This window comes from Xiphophorus couchianus, chromosome 11, assembly GCF_001444195.1.
Source record: "Xiphophorus couchianus chromosome 11, X_couchianus-1.0, whole genome shotgun sequence".
NCBI lineage: Eukaryota > Metazoa > Chordata > Actinopteri > Cyprinodontiformes > Poeciliidae > Xiphophorus > Xiphophorus couchianus.
The window spans coordinates 14,402,255-14,421,559 of NC_040238.1; the positions used below are offsets into that span (position 1 = coordinate 14,402,255).

Below are 19,305 nucleotides of genomic sequence, written 5' to 3' on the forward strand. Positions count from 1 at the left end.
ATTAACGGTTGATTTTTTTGTATCTAGATGCAATGTAATCATTCAATTCACAATTGAAGTTTTATTATCGGGATGCAGCAGATAAAAATATTTCATAGTATATTTCACTGATTCCTTTCATACAGTCTAAACTCCCTGAAAAGGAGAAATGACCTTTCAGAGAAATATAATTTTGATTGCTTTGAGTATAATGATATTTTACTTAATCTGACTGATATGTTCTTCTTTAGCGCATACTGATGTTTCGCATTGATCATTTATAAACTTATCAATTACAAGAGGTGTACGGTCTGTTAGAGAACATTAGTGAACAGCATCATTAGGACCAAGGAACAAAAGCTGCAGATCATTTTTAAGGTAACAAAACAATTCACCATGTTGTGAGCAACTCTTGGAGCATGGTTGTGTAGTGAGTATGTTTAATTTTTATTTTTAGGTAAAGTGTACCAATAGCAAACTGAGTCAATATTACTATAAGTTGGCTAGTTGTCAGAAGATGTAAGTAAGTCTCAGTGAGAGGGAGTATTTTAGAAAAAACACAAATTCACTAATTAAATTGTTGGTTGATAGCCAGCATATATTTGAATTTGTGCAACAAACACCAAAAGAAAAAAAAAACTATATAAAACCTGAATGGCCATTCAGTTTGATAAATATTTACACAGTCAATAAATCAATAGAAATCCAAGTGCACACATCAAAACATCAAATCTAAATAAATAATATTTAGATTAGATTTGTAGTAAATATTTTAATGCAGATTGATGGTTTACATTGATCATTTATAAGCTTTTATAAGGAAAATTCAACAACTACAGGTGTACTATATTTTGTTAGTGAACACACTTAAGTGTTTAAGACAATGGATGGAGGGAAAGCATCATTAGGGCCAAGAAACATACAGCATATAAGTTAGAGACAAAAGTAGTGGATAATTTTAAAGGTAAAAAAAACAATTTCCCATGTTGGAGCAACTCTTATAGCGTGGTTGTGCAATGTAAAAAAACTTTAAACTTTAGGGAAAGTTGAAAGATACATATGAGTATCCTCACCTAGGCCTGTTTAGTTGCTGTCAGATATTCTTAAGAAATAAATTTACAGATGAGGAACTTTTACATCTATCACACTAGCAAGTGTTACAGGGAAAAAAAATCTTTTCAAATGTATTTCAACCAACCTTTACTATTTTGGAGAAACCATGAAGCAGTGGGAAGATCAGTGTTGATTCAACAGCAAGAACAAAACTGACCGAAAGCATTCAAAATGATGCCAGGCTAAATTCTGGAAAGGGAGCGATGTTAGAGGTTGTTGGGGCAGGGGGCACCGGAAATTAAAAGTAATTAATGATTAGGGTCATAAATCACTCCCCGATTAAATTTTGACATAATGGTGCCTATATAGTTTTTTTTAACAAGTATTGTTTTTGTTGTAGCACCTCTGTCACTAAACTGTCAATGTATGATGTTCTGAGGCATCCTTCTGATATAACCTCCAACCCTAACTGGGACGTCACCCTGAGGCGTCCTGAGGGAGGAGCCTGCAGCAGATACGAAGTCTGGTCTGAGTTTCTGTATCGACTCGTCAGCAGAGATCAACAACCTGTGAAGAGCAAACATGGCCAGCAAAATGCCTCGTGAGTACATCTCTAACTTCCAGCCTTTTTCTCTAAATGTTATTTTCTATCTGCTCTGAAACACTGTTGGATCAAACAAACATCATTTACAATGCTGCTGAACTTTGAATATTTCTGATTTGATTTGTGGTAAAACTGAAAATGTTTGAAGAGTTTTTATGAGACAGGAAAGGTCAACAGATAAAACATTTCTCTGCCTCTGACATAATTACTGTGGGTCTGTTTGCGACTCGGTTTCGACGTGTTTATCCGTGACCGCACCCTTCCTGTTTCACCAAACTGCTGCAAACAGACTCCAGTAGTATCAACTTGCTTGGTTGCTTGGGGAGTTTGTGGAAGGAAGCTCAACATTTCTCAGTCTTCCTTTTATGACACTTTATCTGAGTGCCATAAAATGATGAAGGTGGAGCTCAACTCCTACACACACAGACACTTTACAGTAGATCCTGCCAAACAGGCAGTTCAATGTGCTTTACAATCTGTGCTTTAAGTTGATGATTTAAATTAGTTAAAGAGTTTCTGTTTGAAGAAACGAGAGCATCAAGTCATTCACTCCTCCTGGTCAGCAAGGACAGTGGAGAGGAAAAACTCCCCTTTAACAAGAAGAAACCTCCAACAGAACCAGAACAAGAGAGAAGGACCTCATTGCAGCAAACAGAAAGGGGCGGGGACGGACCACTGTCAGTCACATACTTTATTTGGAAATGGGACCATTGCACTCCGGAAGTAAAGGGGGCGGTATTTCTTATATTATCCGCGATCTGCCGTTTTTATTTTCTTTTGAAATCTGTGATATATTTTCACCTTTAGGAAGGATTTTCATTCTCTTTTCTTTTTTTTCTTTTTTTCTCTCTTTTATTTACTTCTGTGCCGCTCACAGTTTTTAACGAATGCTGTAGCATTCTGTGTACTTCTAAACATGTTAACTTTAGACCAAATGTTAAGTTTTAACATTTTAACTCAACAACCTCTACCTAACTAGAGGTTAAAACAAGCTCTAGGAGGGTAACCCCAAGATCACTGGGCCTTCTAAAACAATAGAGTCTCTGAGAACAGTTCTTAAAGATATAGACAGTGTTTTCAGCAAAGTTGAGCTGACTGTCCAGGAATGACCCGAGGTATTTAAAATTAGCCACAGTTTCAACAGGTTGGCCATCAAGTGAAACTGGAATCACTTTCAAGTTTTGTTTATGTAATTTAATTATCTCTACTTCCTTAAGAAAATGAAAAGGGATGTTCTTTTGTGAGGGATTTTAAATTTTACGGTTCCAGTAATTCCAGAATTAATAATAAATAATAAAGACTTTATGGTATTCTGATTTAGTAATGTAATTATATTAGTTGTGTTACCATCCCCAAGCCACTAGTGGCAGTAGCAGGCCCGAAAAGATGCGACTAAGGAGCAGATTTAGAAGTATACTGAAAACTACAGAATTTAAAAACTGTGAGCTGCGCTGAAGTAAATAAAAGAGAGAAGTTCAAATACATGCTGGGAATGAAAATCCTTCCTAAAGATGAAGATATATGGCAGATTTCAAAAGAAAATATAAACGGGAGGCCGCGGATAATATAGGAAATGGCGCCCCCTTTACTTCCGGAGTGCAATGTCTCATTTCCAAATAAGGTATGTGACTGACAGTGGTCCGTCCCCGCCCCTTCCTGTTTGCTGTAGCGAGGCGTACTTGGAACCAGAATCTGACCCTGGCTCAGTACCAGCGGCCATCTGCCTCATCAATTGAAATAATTAAAAACATTTCAACATTTTGCTTAATAAGAAAAATGTTATAAAGAAACCCTAAAAATTTAAATATGGATATTAAATCCAAGTTTAAATTGAGGTTTAAACCTGGCAAAGCAGTGAACTGCAGTGAAAATCAGTGATTGGGTATGACGGCTTTAAACCTTGGTAAGAACGTTTCCAAAGTTTTCAGTCAATAGTTCAACACCCAGTCGTTATCCTCATTATTCATGTGTTGTTCTCCAACAGAACCAAAAGAACCAAACCTCAGGATGGTGCTTATTGGGAAAACTGGAGTTGGGAAGAGTGCAGCAGGAAACACCATCCTGGGGAGGAAAGCTTTTGAGTCCAAACTGTCTCCTTCCTCCCTGACGTCAGTTTGTAAGAAGGAACTGGGAGAGTTTGAGGATCAGACTTTGGCTGTGGTCGACACTCCGGGTCTGTTTGACACCAGCAAACAGGAGACTATTCTGACAGAAATAGTCAGATGCATCTCATTTGCTGCTCCTGGTCCTCATGTGTTCCTGGTGGTGATCCAGCCAAACAGATTCACAGAGGAAGAACAGAAGACCGTCAAAATCATTCAGACGACGTTTGGAGAGAAGGCAGCGTGTTACACCATGGTGCTGTTCACCCATGGAGACGATCTGGAGGAGGAGAATGTCTCCATTCAGGAATTTATTCAGAAAAGCACACCTCTCTGTGCTTTTGTCAATCAGTGTGGAGGAGGATATCACGTCTTCAACAACAGAAACAAAGATCCGTCTCAGGTCAGAGAGCTGCTGAAGAAGATCAGCAGGATGGTTCAGAGACACGGAGGAAGCTACTACACAAACGAGATGCTACAAGAAGCTGAGAGAGCTATTAAAAAAGCAACTAAGGAAATTCAGGATAAAAATCCAGGTACAGATCCTAATGATGCAAGGAAAGAGGCAGAGGAAGATAACGAGTTTATTAAAAATTCAGTGAAGGTTGGAGCTGTTATTGGAGGCGTTGGAGGAGTTGCTGCAGGGGTTGGTGTAGGAATTGCTGCCGGGGTTAAGACGGGGGCTGTAGTTGGATCTTTTGCAGGTCCGGTTGGAGCTGCTATTGGGGCTGGTGTGGGATTAGCAGTGGGAGGTATAGTTGCTGCTGTGAAAAAGGATGCCTGTGTCATACAGTGAATATGCTTTAATTATAATTAAAGCCATGTTATCATAAACACATCACGCTTTTTACTGCTTTTATTATTTCACTAAGCATCTATGTTTAATTTTAGAGAAGTGTCACTGATGGTTGATGATGTCATCACTGATGACGTCATCACTGCATGTGGGGATGATGATGTAATTATTGCAACTTAAAGCACGAGTGTGAAACTTTAATAAAAATGATTTTTGCATATTTGTTGAACCTGTCACCATGTCAAGACATTATAAGGTGAAGCAGATAATCTGTGAAAAGCTCAAACTGTTGCAGTCTGAAGAAAAGCACCACTCACAACCACAACAACCAATCAGAGACAGAAGGAGGGGCTTAGCGCTGTCAAGCAGGCTCATGTACTCACTGCCAAATGTGGCAGGAAAAACAGCATCATGCTACAGGAAAACAGTTTATCTGCCATTATTGGTAGCTATGCTAACCAGCCTCAGCATTTATGGCTGTGATGAAGCAGAGAGAAAAGGGTAGGATGTGAGCAGCACATACGTGATGGTGATGGACAGCGATAAGACCTCCTGGCTCCTGGCTCTGATTTGTTGTTTCTAATGTGTATTTCTGAGAGCCTGAGAAATGAAGCTTATAGTTCAGTTTGTTCAGATTGTCTCATTCTTTAATAACATGTCCACTCTTTCAACAAACATATAAAAAACATTTTTCATAAAAGTTAAATACTGCTGCTTTTATGGAGGTTCTTGATTTCTGACCAATATGATTATATTTTTCATTTTATGTCTTATTTTTATGTCTTATGAACCAATAGTTCCCATTTATAAAATAAGCTGAACTCTGTGCATCACTAGTTAATCAGGATTTATGTTCATATCTTCATATTCAGTTAACCAGAACAATGAGGCCCATCTGTCAGATTAATAAACATCTTTTTTTTATCTCACAGTTCTATATTAAAAATTATTATTTCATGTAATATTCTGATTTTAAATGTCATGTTTTTATTGAAAATCATCACAATTCACAGGAATTAAGGCATTAATGCAAACATTGTGTTTCACTCAGTGATGAAGTTATCAGGAAAAATAAATAAATTAACTTTCAAATAATATTCTGGCTTATTAAATATGGCTGAATCTGGAATTTTTGTAATGACTAAATTAACTGATTTCATGTTTCTGTGTAAACTGTATGTTTGTGCCTTGAAGACATTTAACTAGAAAGATTCTATGTACAATAATCTGTGTGAAACATGTTAATTAAAGCTTTTTTTTCATGCTTTTGTAGGAGGAGTCATGTTAGAAGACATGTTATGAAACGCTGGGATCAAACCATCATTTGTGTGTTTTCTTCCTGCAGCTTCTGTATGTGATGCTAATAAAGCAGATCTCACTGAAAGCCAGCGTTGTTTCTTCTTTGAAGCTGGTGTGTGTGTCTGACTGGTGATGAGTGACTGTTCAGAGAGGATCTAATGAACTCTGCTGTTTTCAGGCTCAGACCTCAGACTGGTGCTGGTGGGTCAGGAGCGAGTGGGGAAGAGCTCAGCAGGAAACACCATCCTGGGAAAGAAGGAGCTGGACAGTCGGTTCAGCTCCGTCCCTGTGACTCTGAGCTCCCAGAAGGTCGAAGGTGAGGTTGAAGGTGGAAGACAGGTGGTGGTGGTGGACACCCCTGGCCTCTTCAGCACCCAGCTGTCTGCAGAGCAGGTGAAGGAAGAGCTGTTAGCAGCTGTGGAGCTGAGCTCTCCTGGTCCACACGTCTTCCTCCTCACCCTCCAGCTGGGCAGGTTCACCCCCCAGGAGCAGAAGGGGATGGAAACGCTGCAGAAGATCCTGAGTCCTGAAGTCTCCAAACACACCATGCTGCTGTTCACCTACGGAGACCGTCTGGAAGACACCGACATCCAGCAATTCATCAGGGAAGATGCCAACCTGCTGAAGCTGCTAAAGAGCTGCAGTGGCCATTACCACGTGTTCAACAACAAGAATATGGAGGACAGGAGCCAGGTCCAGCAGCTGTTGGATAAAATCCAGACAATCTCCCAGGATGGGAGCCTGATCTACCAGAGAGAAGCCAAGTCAGAGGAGTCCATCTTCACTTGGTTAGGGAAGAAGCTCCTTAGACGCTGATGGTTGTTTGCCTTAGCATCTCCATCACAGGAAGAAAAAGGTTTGACAACATCTGTACAAACAGTAGAAGGACGTTCTAAATGTTTCAATAAAGGCTGTGATGATAAAGTGACTGAAAGTTATTGATCTGCTACTGATGAACTGATCCTGATGTTTCCCAGGTCCATCGTCGAATATGTCAGAAACCCTGTGCAACAGTGGCTGTAGTATGGTTATGTGTCTTTTAAGGCTTATAAAATAACCTACTGTTTAAAATAACTCTAGATGAAGTCCAGCACTAGCATTTTCCAAACAGCAAGACATTAATAAACACAACTCCAACATAATGACTTACAGTTACAAAATTTAAAAAGGTCAGTAAGCTAATATTCAACAAAACCATTGAGAAAAAGATGGAAGAATAAATGTCTAAAAGTAAAACATTATACAAGAATAGAACCAATATTATGATGAAAGATGTCCCAGTTCTGTGTGAACTGAATGCTCAGATATATTTTAGAGGAAATGAAGCCAAAGAAGACCAGAAAACTGTGATGCAAACTAAAGAGTAAAACATGAAATAACCAATAGAATGATATAATATCACCGTCCAGTATGAGGACGTCTCCATTTGGAACAGCTTTAAGTATCAATGCTAACACACTGCAGGACAGCTGGGGCTACCGCCAGCAGCTAGCCATAATATGACACAGTCTCTGCCCAGACACAGTTAAATCATTTAATTAACACTTACCTGAGTCATGTTGGAGAATCTAATCTACTAAGTAACGACTGCATGACTACCACCAGTTCTTCCCTAAGGAATGGCAGTCAGTTTCTTGGGAGTCTTTCCTTCGTCGACCTCCTGACTTCAGCATTCCCTTCCTGGAGTTCTGCTCCAACAGGGATGACCTCACATGTTTCAGGTCCACATCGATCATTACAAGCTCTGATGGATGTCTGGACGTTTGGGGAGCGGGTGACTGAGTTTTCTCACTCTTTAGCTGCTGCCCTATTGATCCGAATTCATGCAGCTCCTGATCCTGAATCTGTTGTGGCTCAAACACTGGAGCTTCAGGATTAACTGGTGGCTCTGGAAATGTTTCATTTGTCTCACCCAGTTCAGTGTTGCTGGTTTCTGTTTGTCTCCATCATATGGATCTTAAATTACCTTTATATGTCCTTGTTCACTTCATCATCATCATTTCTGGTTCCAACATCATTCACCATTTCCATGGTGTCATATCTTTTTAATATTCCTCATCCTGAGAGTCTGAGCTGCACTGTTCAGTCTGCAGTTTTAAGGGAACTTGTGGCTTCAGGGTTTTCATCTATGGCTGAAGGGAACGAGGTAAAACCTCAACTCAAATTTCTTTTTGAGACTCAGTTCTCACTGCATCACAGAGGAAAAGCTAATGAGCTTTAGAGACTCTTCTGAGTCAAAGTCAACAATCACTTTAAGGTCTTTGAGTCTTACTATTTTACTGACTTACGATGATACAACCTCAACAATACCTTAATCTGTCACCATGGAGTATGCCCTTCAAAATGATCAATCTCCAGGCATTTGTGCCATACTTACTGCCAATTCAACAATAGAAGCTATATTTTTCTCTGGTCAAAGTTACAATGGGTACTTGGTAAACTCTATACAAAGGTTGTTTGAGGAGTAAAAATACTCCTGGCTGGCTCGCCATGTTGGGTAACTGATATCTGGAGGTTTGCCTGTGGCTGTAGGGACCCAAAGTCAAACTGGGAGACGCAGGATCCTCAGAACTAAAACAATCTCCCAGTTACCAGCTGATTTTTACATTTCATTGTAATAAGCAATGAAAGCATTATATTGTTATTGTTATGCAACTTAAACAGAAAGCTATATTGCAAATGAAAAGAAACTGATAAATAAAAGAACAATAAATCAAGTCAGCAGGAAGCAGAATGAATGATTTTCTGTTTTATTCAGATTCATTCATACATGACATCATTTCCAGAAATAAAGAGCCTCAGCAGCTTATTGCTTCATGAAACTTGAAAACTTCTCAACCTGCAGAGGCATCAGCCAATCAGGAGGGAAACCAGGAAATGTGAGACTAGTGTGTGCCCCCTGATGGTCAGCAGCACTCACTGCAGCTTCAAGGTTTCCATTCAGAAGAAGCTGAAGCAGACAGAGGAGCTGCTGTCTGGAATGGAAGAAGTTTTCTGCTCTAACTCTACTTTTCTGCTTTTGAAGGACATTTTCGGGAAATCAGAGGCAGAAATTCTCCTGAACCTTCATTACTCTTCATCAGAGCAGTTCTCTGCTGTTCTGTGAAGGAGTAACTTGGTATTGACAGCTAACATCTGAAAATCCTGAGTCGGTTCAGTTTCTACAGGTTGGTTTGTTCTAAACGAAGGAAGAATTGATCGCTCTGATTGGTCAGACACCTGCAGACGTTCCTCCTGTTCAGTTCAGTAGCAGCAACAGGTGAGACAGGAATCCAGCTGCTCTTCAGGTGGGTCTCGCCTCAGGTGTTGCCAGTTCAGACGCTGATGTCATCGCAGTCCAGTCGGACCAGCGGTGTACGGCGGCCATCACTACGAGGTGGCGGCTTGTTTGTTGCGGAACGTCTCAAAGAATGCCATCATCCCTTTCCTCACATTGCTGCTGCTGCCCTTCGGCATCGGCACCAACGTGGTGCTGCTGCTGCTGTTTCCATGGTGATGGGATGTCAACGGGGGAAAGGCGACGCCGTCCATGGAGTTGGCTCGTTTCACCTTGGATGGAGTTGCACGCCAAGATTTGGTTCTGGGAGGCGGAGTCTGAGCCACCAGACACTTCTGGTACTGGAGCTGATGGGAAGAGACAATGAGATGATCCACCAGCAGGAGGCGACAACACAATGACTACAAAACACATGAATGACCACACAGTGTTGGGCATCCCAGGCAATTCAGGGTGGGATTACTATTCACATCCAGCCTGAAGGGGCTCAGATGTTTTCACTTCATCATTTACTTTTCAGGCTTCCTCGAGTTTTCTTTCTCTGATATTAAAATTTTGTTTGATAATCTGAAATGTTTCAGTGAGACAAGAAAGCAAAAACAGAATAAATCTGCAAGGGAGTGAATACTTTTTCACAGCTATATAGCCATCAGTTGCAGCCTGATGACATCTTACTTTGCTTGTTTGCAGTCAGAGGGAGATAGCTCCCCCTGTGGTGATAAACAGTACTGCTAAGGATGGAAACTAATTCAAAGCTCAGTTTGTTAAACCTCCAATCAGTCAGATAATAATACGCAATAATACCAGCAGTACTATTAGTAGTACTATCAGTGGTACTATCAGCAGTATATTAGTAGTACTATCACTGTGATATGGCCCCTAACAGGAAACAGGAAGGCCTCCAGCTTCTCTCTAAGGGTGATTATATTTTTCTGTCTCTGAATTTCACAGATACTAAAATGTGAAAGTCTTTAGCTGTGTTCTGATTCCCTGTAAAAGCTCATAATCCTCAACGTCCTCCCCCTCCTCATCATCCTCAACATCACCATCATCATCATCATCATCATCATCCTCATCCTCACCATGCACGCCGCCTGGACGGCCTCAGAGATGATCCCTGCGTCCGGTTCACACCAGAACACGTGACACTCGAACTGCTGCGTCCCAGCGTCCACGATGACGGCGAAGGTGTGGCTGTCATGGCCGACACCCAGGAAGGTGAGGAATCGCACCTGGCATTCCCAGAGTGGCTCGTCTCCATCCTGCTGGCAACCAGCAACAGTTAGACAGGTGAGGCGACATGTTACCTGAGCTCCACCAGCGGCGAGGACTGTACCTCCCCCTTCCACAGAGACAGAACCCTGTCGCTGATGTGGATCACCGTTGGCTCCCAGTCGTCATGGTCTGTGGAGTTCATGATGCTTTCGATGGCTCTGTTCAACACCTCCATACCTGCAGAACAGCAGGTGGTCCGGCGGGTTAGTTACAAACCTTCATTCAGAACTGGGTCTACTGATCGGGATCAGCAGAGGCCTTGTCCACACGTAGCTTTTATACAAACAAATCTGTCACATTTGATAAAAAGTCATATCTTATAGATCAGTGTCAGAAACGTTTTCATCCACATGAACAAATCTGCCCTGAGCATTGTCTTAAACATGCCAGACCCATAGGGGGCAGTGTAGCACAAAGCTAAAAGTGATAAGCCAATTAGATTGGTTCTAAACAGCCATGACTTCCTGTCAAACATGCCACCAGGAGGTTCACCTGTAGGTTGAACAACTTTTAAATACAATATTAGAACATAAAGTTGATAAAAACACAAGATAATATAGACTGGGAAACCGAGTAAGTTGATATATTGCCATAATATCTGTTGTAGACTGTAATGTGTCAATACTAAGACTCCTTCTTCCCATGAACACACAAAGACAGAGTTTTCTCGAACCTCTGTTGTGGTTGGAGTTTTTATAAATAATCATTTTTATTGATATTAACCTGGGTTTTTGTTCAGATGGAAGGACCAAATGCATGTAAATATTTATGTAGCCTTTGGCTAGATGTGGATTAGGCCTCAGGCTGCTGAGGAAACTGGGAACTAGATCTTTAGGATATTCTGGAGCTGATGACCCAGGGATGATTATCTGATTAGTTGGTTTAACAATCTGGGAACTAAAACAGAGCTACAGAACACCTGGTGGACAACAGGTGAGTCTCTGTCCTACCCATGGCTCTGGACACCGGCAGGTTCCCGATGTACTGGACCTCAAACTTCTGGACCTGCTGCCTCACCACCTCCAGGAACTCCACTGAAACAACAGAGCATGGTTACAGAACCTGTAAATGGTACCAAGTGGACCCGGAGAAGGTGAGTCACCTTGTCTGGGAAGGTCTTCAGGTGAGATGCTCTCCATGGTGAGAGAACGTGACGGTCTCATCAGAGCTTTCTCCGACATCATCTGCATGGAAGAAAGAATTCAGTCAGAACCGAACAGAGCAGGAGGAAACCGTGTTTCCATGATGATCAGTGAAGAGATAGCAAAAACTGGGTCTAACACAAGGTCCAACAGAACCAGAACCTCCTCCAGCAGGTCCAACAGATCCAGGACCTCCTCCAGCAGAATCAACAGACCTTGCTCCAGTTGTTTTGATTGCTGATGTCTCCATTGCAGCAACCTGATGAGCTGCTCTGGAGTTGCTCAGACTGATGGTAATCAGTTGATCAGTGTCCTGGTTCTGACTCAGCCCACCAAGCTGGACTCAGCTCTTCAGACTTTGGTCTTCATCAGTTCACTAGCAGGGTACTTCAGGCGTTGGAGTCTCACCTTGGAGCACATCTCGTGCAGCGCGGAGGCGATGGCCTTGGCCGGAGCGTTACAGCGAAACACATGGCACTTCAGGACGCAGCTGTCCTTATCGCCGGCCACGAAGGCGAAGTCCCTGAATGCACCACAAACACACACACAAAGAGCCTGGTGAGCGGCGGCAGCACAGGGGGAAGTCCATGGATGACCCTGACGTTCGGCTGTGAGTGTGGAGGGGTTTACCTGTCCCTGCACACATAGGGGTGGGCGTGGCAAAGAAACAGAGAGCAACAGTGTTAGAGCGCAAAACACAAAGGTGAGCTTGATTTGAGCTTCTCAGCATGCAGAAGTAAAGCAGCAGCAGTGAGTCCAGCTTAGCTTAGCAAAATGACTGGGAACACCCTCCTCAGAGGCCGGACCCATCCTACAGCTACAGGTGAGACTGACGGACAGGTCATGAACAGGTGGACTGTCCAAGCTGGGGACAGACGACATGACTGGTTTCTACAGACCGGCTTTAGTTTCAGCACTCAGGATCAACCAGACCAGATGAATCACTCTGAACTCATCAAACTCTCTGTTTGATGCGTTCTGGTGGTCTGATGGGCCTAACTCATCAGCAGGGGGCGCTAAGAGCAGATATTCAAATGGGTTATATTCCTGTTCTGCTGTCGCTACATCCAGGTGGAATGAACTTTCAATGCTAAGCTTTTTACTAAGTAAGTAAGTAAGTCAACTTTATTTCTATAGCGCTTTTCACAGACCAGGGTCACAAAGTGCTGCACAAAGTGTAAAAAATAAAATAAATTAAAAGCAACATACAAAACAATAAAACACAGTATTAAGCTAAAAAGTAAGTTTAAAAAAGTGGGTCTTAAGTTGTTTCCTAAAAGTGTCTAAACAATCCAGAGATCGAATGGTACAAGGTAGCTCATTCCAGAGGCAGGGACAATAGTATATAGAAAATGGATGGATGGATAAATAAGTGAATTGAATTGAATTTATGAACTAATCATAAATTAATAAAAAAAGAGAAATAAAAATAAAATTACATTATTTTAAATTTGCAAAGTTTATCCTACAGATTTATATAGATCTGATGGTTCTGATCAGATCTGCTATAGTTGAGAGTTTGGGTCATAATTTGTTTTAGAACAATTCTCAAACCTGGTTTTATCATAAACATGTTTTATATATGTATGTGTATAACAAACGCTATCATGTCTGGATCACACAAATAAAAATAACTTCATTCTGCACGTAATTAACGTGCAGAATGACAGCAGGCCACGTTTGGAGGCCTTAGACCCGCGGACGTCGCGGGTTCGACTCCCGGTCCCGACGACCTTTGCCGCATGTCCTCCTTCAAAAAATGGCGCCGGCTCAGCTGGCTGCCTGCAGACACAGCTCCTGTCGTGTGCTGTAACTGCGAAATAATTTCCCTGCTGGGATGAATAAATTAAAAATCCATTAAACCTATGAAATGTTTACTTGTTGTTAAAAATGAATTATTTGATTTATTTATAATTTCCTTCATTATTTGCTGTTTTAGTCTGATTTTATCCTGGCATGACTGTGACTAACAAGCTGAATATTATACTGCCCAGCGCTGTGCATTTGTAATGTCAGATAGCTACACATAACGTTTTTTACTGAAGGCGACTCACAGCACCTGTCATGTCCCAGCCTCATTCTGATTGGCTGTCAGCAGCACATGTTTACAGTCGGGTCAATGATCTGTTCAGACAACCCAACCGGGTTGCCCCGTATGTTTGTTTAACCGAGGCCAAGGAACGGTTCCCTTCTTTCGCTAACTCGCCCGCTTGCCTTGCCGATTGACCCAACCTAGAGCGGATTGGTCCAGACTTTGTGGACTAGTCCAGACTTTCCCCAGCTCAGGACCGGCAGAAAAGTCATGTAGCTTGGCCCCAGCTTAGGTTGAGTCTAGACCAGCATTCTGCAGGTCCAGTCTTTGAGTCCCGCTGGAGGTCTGGACCTACAGAACTCTTATCTAGAGTCATAATAATGTAATTGAAGTCGATTCTGAAGTTTTTTTGTTTCGAGCAACCCGGGTCTGATTAACTCACCTGCCGTTGTTGCAGCCCACGCCCCACACTCGGATGTTGATGATTGGCTGACAATGGAGGGGGCTGTGGTCTAATGGGTCCAATAAGGTCAAGGTGTCTTTCTTGAGAACAAGCATCATCTCCCGACCCTGCAGGTCAGAACATGCTCTCATAAGCATCTTCCTGCTGACTCCGGTTAGCTTAACCTGTTCTGGTTTATCAGCATCCAAGGTTGTTAATATAACATTAGTTTAGTGAGCCCCCTAGTGGCTGGTGAGTAGAACATTACGCAGGTGAATGGCATTTTTAATCCATGGAGGTGCTGTGAATATGACCAACAATATCAAACTGCAGAACTGCTGTCGTTGCACAGAAATCAAATTCACAGTAAAACCCAGATAAAAACAGGTGCAGTTCCAGCATACTGCCACTAGAGGCAGCTCTCACGTCTCACCTCGCCCCAGGCCCCAGACCTGTCTCTCTGCTCGGGGCTGCCACAGTGAGACAGCTGCTGGATGACGTTACTGACAGCTAAGCTGCTGCGACCCGGAGACAGATCCTCCTCCTCCACCTGCAGCCAGCCCAGGGAACGAACGGCAAAGCACTGCAGAGAGGCAGGCGACATCAGATTACTGCTACACAAAACTATGGTGGAGAGAGATTAGAACAGATTAGACCATCAGATTAAATCCTACTGCAGAGGAGGAGCTAAACTCTTATTCTGGCGTCATGCCCTTCATCATCACTTCCATATTATTGTCGGTGTATTGGAACAAAAGTACAGTCTTTCATAGAGAAGATATTTTTGTGCTACCTTTGAGTCAGGGTCATGGTCTGTGAGATAGTCCTCCTGCCACGAAGACCTGAGGGAAAAGAAGTTCATATAAGCTGTGGAGGTGCCAATGATGACTGAACAGTAAAGGACGTCAAGACACCATCTGCATAAAACTGCTGGTTTACTAGCATAAACACTTTAGAGCTGCTGGTTACGGGGATGAAGACAAAAACTGGTGATTTATGGGAATGTGGAGGTAAAAACTGGTTTATGGGGATGTGGACATAAAAACTACTGGAGAAACAAGTAAAATCGCCTCCACCTCCCAACTACTAGGACCTGACTGGGCCTGAGGTCCAGATGTGAGGCTAACAGAACATCTGTCTGTCCAGAAGCAACTGTTCAGAAGTTGTTTGACCCCCAGCAAACCTAACAGACGGACATTCATCCTGAGTTACCATTCCTCAGAGGCTCCCTCCGTGCCTTTGGTGGGACTCTGGTCTCCTGCCTCTTCCTGCTGAAACACCACAGAAGAAGAGCAGGCTGAGCCACACTGGTGCAACCGGAGAAGCTACAAGAGGAAAACCAGTCATGTCTCACCTGTGTCTCAAGAGGCTTTAATGTCCCGGTAAGGCGGGGGTGCTGCCACTGGGTGGCGCCAGTGGGAACGTGCCAGTAGTAGGTCCCCGTGGAGTCTTTGATTGTCCTCCAGCCAGAGGGAAGGTCTGGATCCAGGAGGAGGTTCTGGTCTGTCCAGATGTTGTCTGCAGGGACGCAAAAAGCTGTCATCAAACAGACACACCTATCTCTGTCAACGCCCCCTAGAGGCAGCAATGCTCCCCACAGGTAACACAGGAGTGAATAGACGGGTTTTATCAGATCCATTCAAACTGCCTCTATAGCCAACCGGTTTTGATCTGCGAGTCATTGTAAAATAAATATAAAACAAATACATTTACAATATAATTATAGAATTAGTAAATATGTAGTAAAATGAACCATCAAGGAGTTAAATGTTTCAGTTTCTGTGCTTTATTTCAGGAAACAAACAGATCAGCTGCTAGAATAAAATTCGCATCACATCTGGAGCCGGTTAAAAACGTCCCTGATGATCTCCGCCTGCATTTAAAACAGAGATTATGCAGCATTTGTGGGAAAGATTGTAAATAAGCATGTCCTCTTTAACATATAAAAGCACAGAGACAAAGAATAACAATTAATCCATTATTAAATTGAAAAAACAAATATAAATGCTTATGGTCCACTAATCTGGAACCAGAAAAACCGCTGAAACACTGAGCTCATTTAAATCAAGAACAAAACCACTTGTCTAGAGCTGCCTTTCATTTCTATGAACTGGGACATTGATCGTCATATTTGATGATGACATTTGACAAAATGTAATGTTTATTGTCTCATAACAATAAAATAAATTCATAATTGGTGACTGAATGATGTTTCATGGTGAACACACTCTAAAAGTCCTTGTTGCTGAAATGTGCCATGTGAATAAACTTAATTTGGGTCTGAGGAGAAAACCACATATTTATCACTTTTAATCAACAATGTTTATTTTTATCTGTCGTTGCAGGCTTTTAAAACATATTTTAAAAGATCTTTATTATAAATTCCTCTAAGAGTTTTAAGTCAACTTTCCATCTGTCAGGTTGGTGAAAGATTTATGTTTTAATTGAAGATTTGAACTCAGACTTTCAACAGAAGTAGAGAACTTATTGATCAGTTTCTTTTGTCCAATCAGTCGCTGGGCTGAAGAGCTCCTGTCCAATCAGCTGTCCGTGTCAGCAGCTCACGCGTTGTTTTTATATTTTGCTGTGATCAGATGACATATTGATTCTGATGCCTGCATAAGGACGAAGCAGGAAATTTAACCCTCCTCTTCTTTATGTCCTCCTCGTTGACTCAGCAGTTTCATTCCCACAGATGAAGGTCACCTTGATCATCGAGGGTCGTTGCTGACTCATCAGAACCATGTTCATCACTCAGGACAGCAGAACCGGCCCAAGGTTGAAGCAGGTCCTGTTGGAGCCACCAATCACTGCAGCTCCACCTTTACCTCCACTGTTTTTAATAGTCCGTGCTTCACAGCTCACCTGGATTTCTACTTTAACTCAGTTAGCTTCATAGTTTTTAACAAAAGCATGTTAAAGTCTGTTCTCTCAGTAAAGGGCTGTAGAACTGGGTGATGTGCTCTATCTTCCTGATTTGTTAGTCAGACCTGTAAAGATGCTGCTGCAGAAATCAATGCCACTAAAGAGAAACGCCTGGATGAGTTTCTCTGATGCTGAGACATTAGTCCTCTGAGCCTGGAAATGTTCTTCAGCTGAGAGAAGGCCCACTTTGGAACCGTCTTTATGTGGTTCTGAAGGTTCAGGTCTGATTAAACATTGGAGGGTTAGGGTTATTTTACTCTAAAGCTTAGATTTTAGTTTTAGTTGAATAAATTTAACCAACTAAAATAGACCTGGGACTAAGCATGCTGACTAATGTGACTAACACTAAAGCTAACATTCAGTCTGACCCAACCCGAACAGAAAAAGGTTCTGTTAGAGTTAACACATCCTCCGGTGAACGGCGGGTTGGTGGTTTCAGATGGATCTGGTTGAGGTTTCTATTCTGATAGGACTCAGTTCTGTCTTGTTGACCCGCGGGTCAGGCTGGATTCTGATTTCCTCCTGCAGCAGCGGCTCTCTGAACCCAGATCATGTTGCTGATCCAACATCATGTATCAGGACCGGCACCATCGATCGGGTCAAACTGCTGAGCAGGAAGAGATGAAACTGAAGAAGCCGTGAATAATTAATAAACCCTCGGACACACAAACCACTGAATCAGCTGAGAGAGACTAGACATCCTTCATCTCTGTCAGCTGCTGGGCAGAGGCCCGGGTTCTGAACAGAACCAGAACCCTATCCTCCTAGAGTCTCTGGGTCCAGATTGTTTTAAAGCATCAGCCACTTCAGGCGCTGATATCCGGCTCTGATAGGTCCAAACCAGCAGACAGGGAGAGACAGCTGGATGTCCTATGCAGCAGAAACAGGATGACCCATTAAAGGACTCGCCCTCCTCTTCCTCACAAACACTTCCTTCCTCTTCCTGGTCCTCCAGACTCTGAGGGATTTTGCTGAAGAGCTGCAGGTCCAGAGGCAGAGAGGACTTCAGCTGGACTTCTGGAGGAGGAATCTCTAAAACGTTGTCAGAAATAAAACTTTCCATCGAGTTCTGTCTGGAACTCAAACAGCAGATTCTTTTGAAGTCATAAATCCAATTTCTGCTGATATCAAGTTAAAGACATGACGAAGAGATGCAGAAACTGAGTACAGAGTTTCATTACCAGCAGGAACATGAAGCTGAAGGAGGTTCTAGTTGAGGGCAGAAAGTGGATCACAACCAGAACCAGATGTAGAACCAGCTCAGGGATGGGAGTAATGCGAGTGACTGGTTAATATAAATCCAGCAGAGAAAACATTCATGCAGCAGAGCAGCAAACTACTGAACTAACAAAGCCGCTTCAGTCAGGAGTCCTGCAGAGCTCCACAGGTTCTGGTTCTTCTGGACCTTCTTGACAGGTTGTTCATGAGTGGTTCTGATGGGTCGGCCTGCTGGGAAGGCTCACTGTGGTTCCAGGTGTGAATCCTGGTTCTGACTGAGATTCTCTGGAGTCCAGGACCTCTTAGGTGGTTCTGGAACTGTTTCCAGACTGATGCAAGTCAGACACTTTGTTTCTTATCAGTTCTAGTTCTGCAGTTTGGTCTTTGATGAGCTGCTTCGGATCTTCATCTTTGTCGAATACTAAACTCAGTTTGACCAAATGAACTCTGGTCAAACTGCAGGACTTTCTGCCTTTAACTGTGCCACTAGTTGGGATTGAAACTAAAACATCATTGAGCATCTGAGCATTTACACCCAAAAACATCCAACATAAGCCCCAACCTGCATCAGGATTAAACATCCATTATGAGGACGGTCCTCATAATGCTGTCCCACGCCCTGGACCTCGGATCAGATGGAAACCTGAATGCGTGTGTGTGTGTGTGTGTGTGTGTGTGTGTGTGTGTGTGTGTGTGTGTGTGTGTGTGTGTGTGTGTGTATGTGCCTCACCATCATAGTTGACGATGATGATGGCCAGCATGTAATCCTTGCCCATCATGGCTCCACCCTTCCCGGTGAGTTGCAGTCAGCTGATCAGGCCCAGAGGACGGCTGCTGCAGCCTGTCTCTCCCCCGCTGTCCCGCTGTCTCTGTGGGTGTCTCTCGTCCCGCCGTCTGCCCTCCTCTCAGACACCATCAGTGTTTCTTCTCCTCCCTTGTTTTGTTCCCCGTCCCAGCGTTTTCTCTGCCTCCTCTCTGCCTCTCTCCTCTCCGTCTGATGAAGGGTGCTGTTTTCCTCCTCCTCCTGATGATGTCATCACTGCACTCCCTCTCTGCCTCACTCGCCCATCCCTGTAAAAAAATGACTCCACTACAGCAAGTTATGCTGAAAGTAAAATCTGTAGGAACATCTTCATCCTGAGGCTGAAGCTGGAACAGGAA

The 19,305-nt window shown here is 42.8% G+C and overlaps 2 protein-coding genes across 5 annotated transcripts; one reads left to right on the forward strand and one right to left on the reverse strand.

Annotated features, from left to right (window-relative positions):
- Positions 1-1,429: 1,429 nt before the first annotated feature.
- On the forward strand, positions 1,430-6,757 carry LOC114152455 (GTPase IMAP family member 2-like). 2 transcript variants are annotated; one of them, XM_028030348.1, is made up of 2 exons: positions 1,430-1,633; positions 6,012-6,757. In XM_028030348.1, the coding sequence occupies exons 1-2, from the start codon at positions 1,615-1,617 to the stop codon at positions 6,647-6,649; spliced, it is 657 nt and encodes a 218-aa protein (XP_027886149.1). In that variant the 5' UTR covers positions 1,430-1,614; the 3' UTR covers positions 6,650-6,757. The 2 variants fall into 2 exon arrangements, with proteins under 2 accessions (XP_027886149.1, XP_027886148.1); XM_028030347.1 differs by lacking the exon at positions 6,012-6,757 and adding an exon at positions 3,621-5,922 and having other exon boundaries at positions 1,435-1,633.
- Positions 6,758-8,567: 1,810 nt separating this feature from the next.
- On the reverse strand, positions 8,568-19,293 carry apbb3 (amyloid beta (A4) precursor protein-binding, family B, member 3). 3 transcript variants are annotated; one of them, XM_028031900.1, is made up of 13 exons: positions 18,875-19,293; positions 15,356-15,519; positions 15,214-15,269; positions 14,795-14,843; positions 14,435-14,584; positions 14,002-14,129; positions 12,158-12,163; positions 11,936-12,050; positions 11,488-11,569; positions 11,336-11,419; positions 10,447-10,562; positions 10,193-10,372; positions 8,568-9,457 (listed from the first exon to the last, which is right to left on the reverse strand). In XM_028031900.1, the coding sequence occupies exons 1-13, from the start codon at positions 18,921-18,923 to the stop codon at positions 9,203-9,205; spliced, it is 1,434 nt and encodes a 477-aa protein (XP_027887701.1). In that variant the 5' UTR covers positions 18,924-19,293; the 3' UTR covers positions 8,568-9,202. The 3 variants fall into 3 exon arrangements, with proteins under 3 accessions (XP_027887701.1, XP_027887700.1, XP_027887702.1); XM_028031899.1 differs by having other exon boundaries at positions 15,214-15,272; positions 18,875-19,180; XM_028031901.1 differs by lacking the exon at positions 12,158-12,163 and having other exon boundaries at positions 15,214-15,272; positions 18,875-19,179.
- Positions 19,294-19,305: the final 12 nt, after the last annotated feature.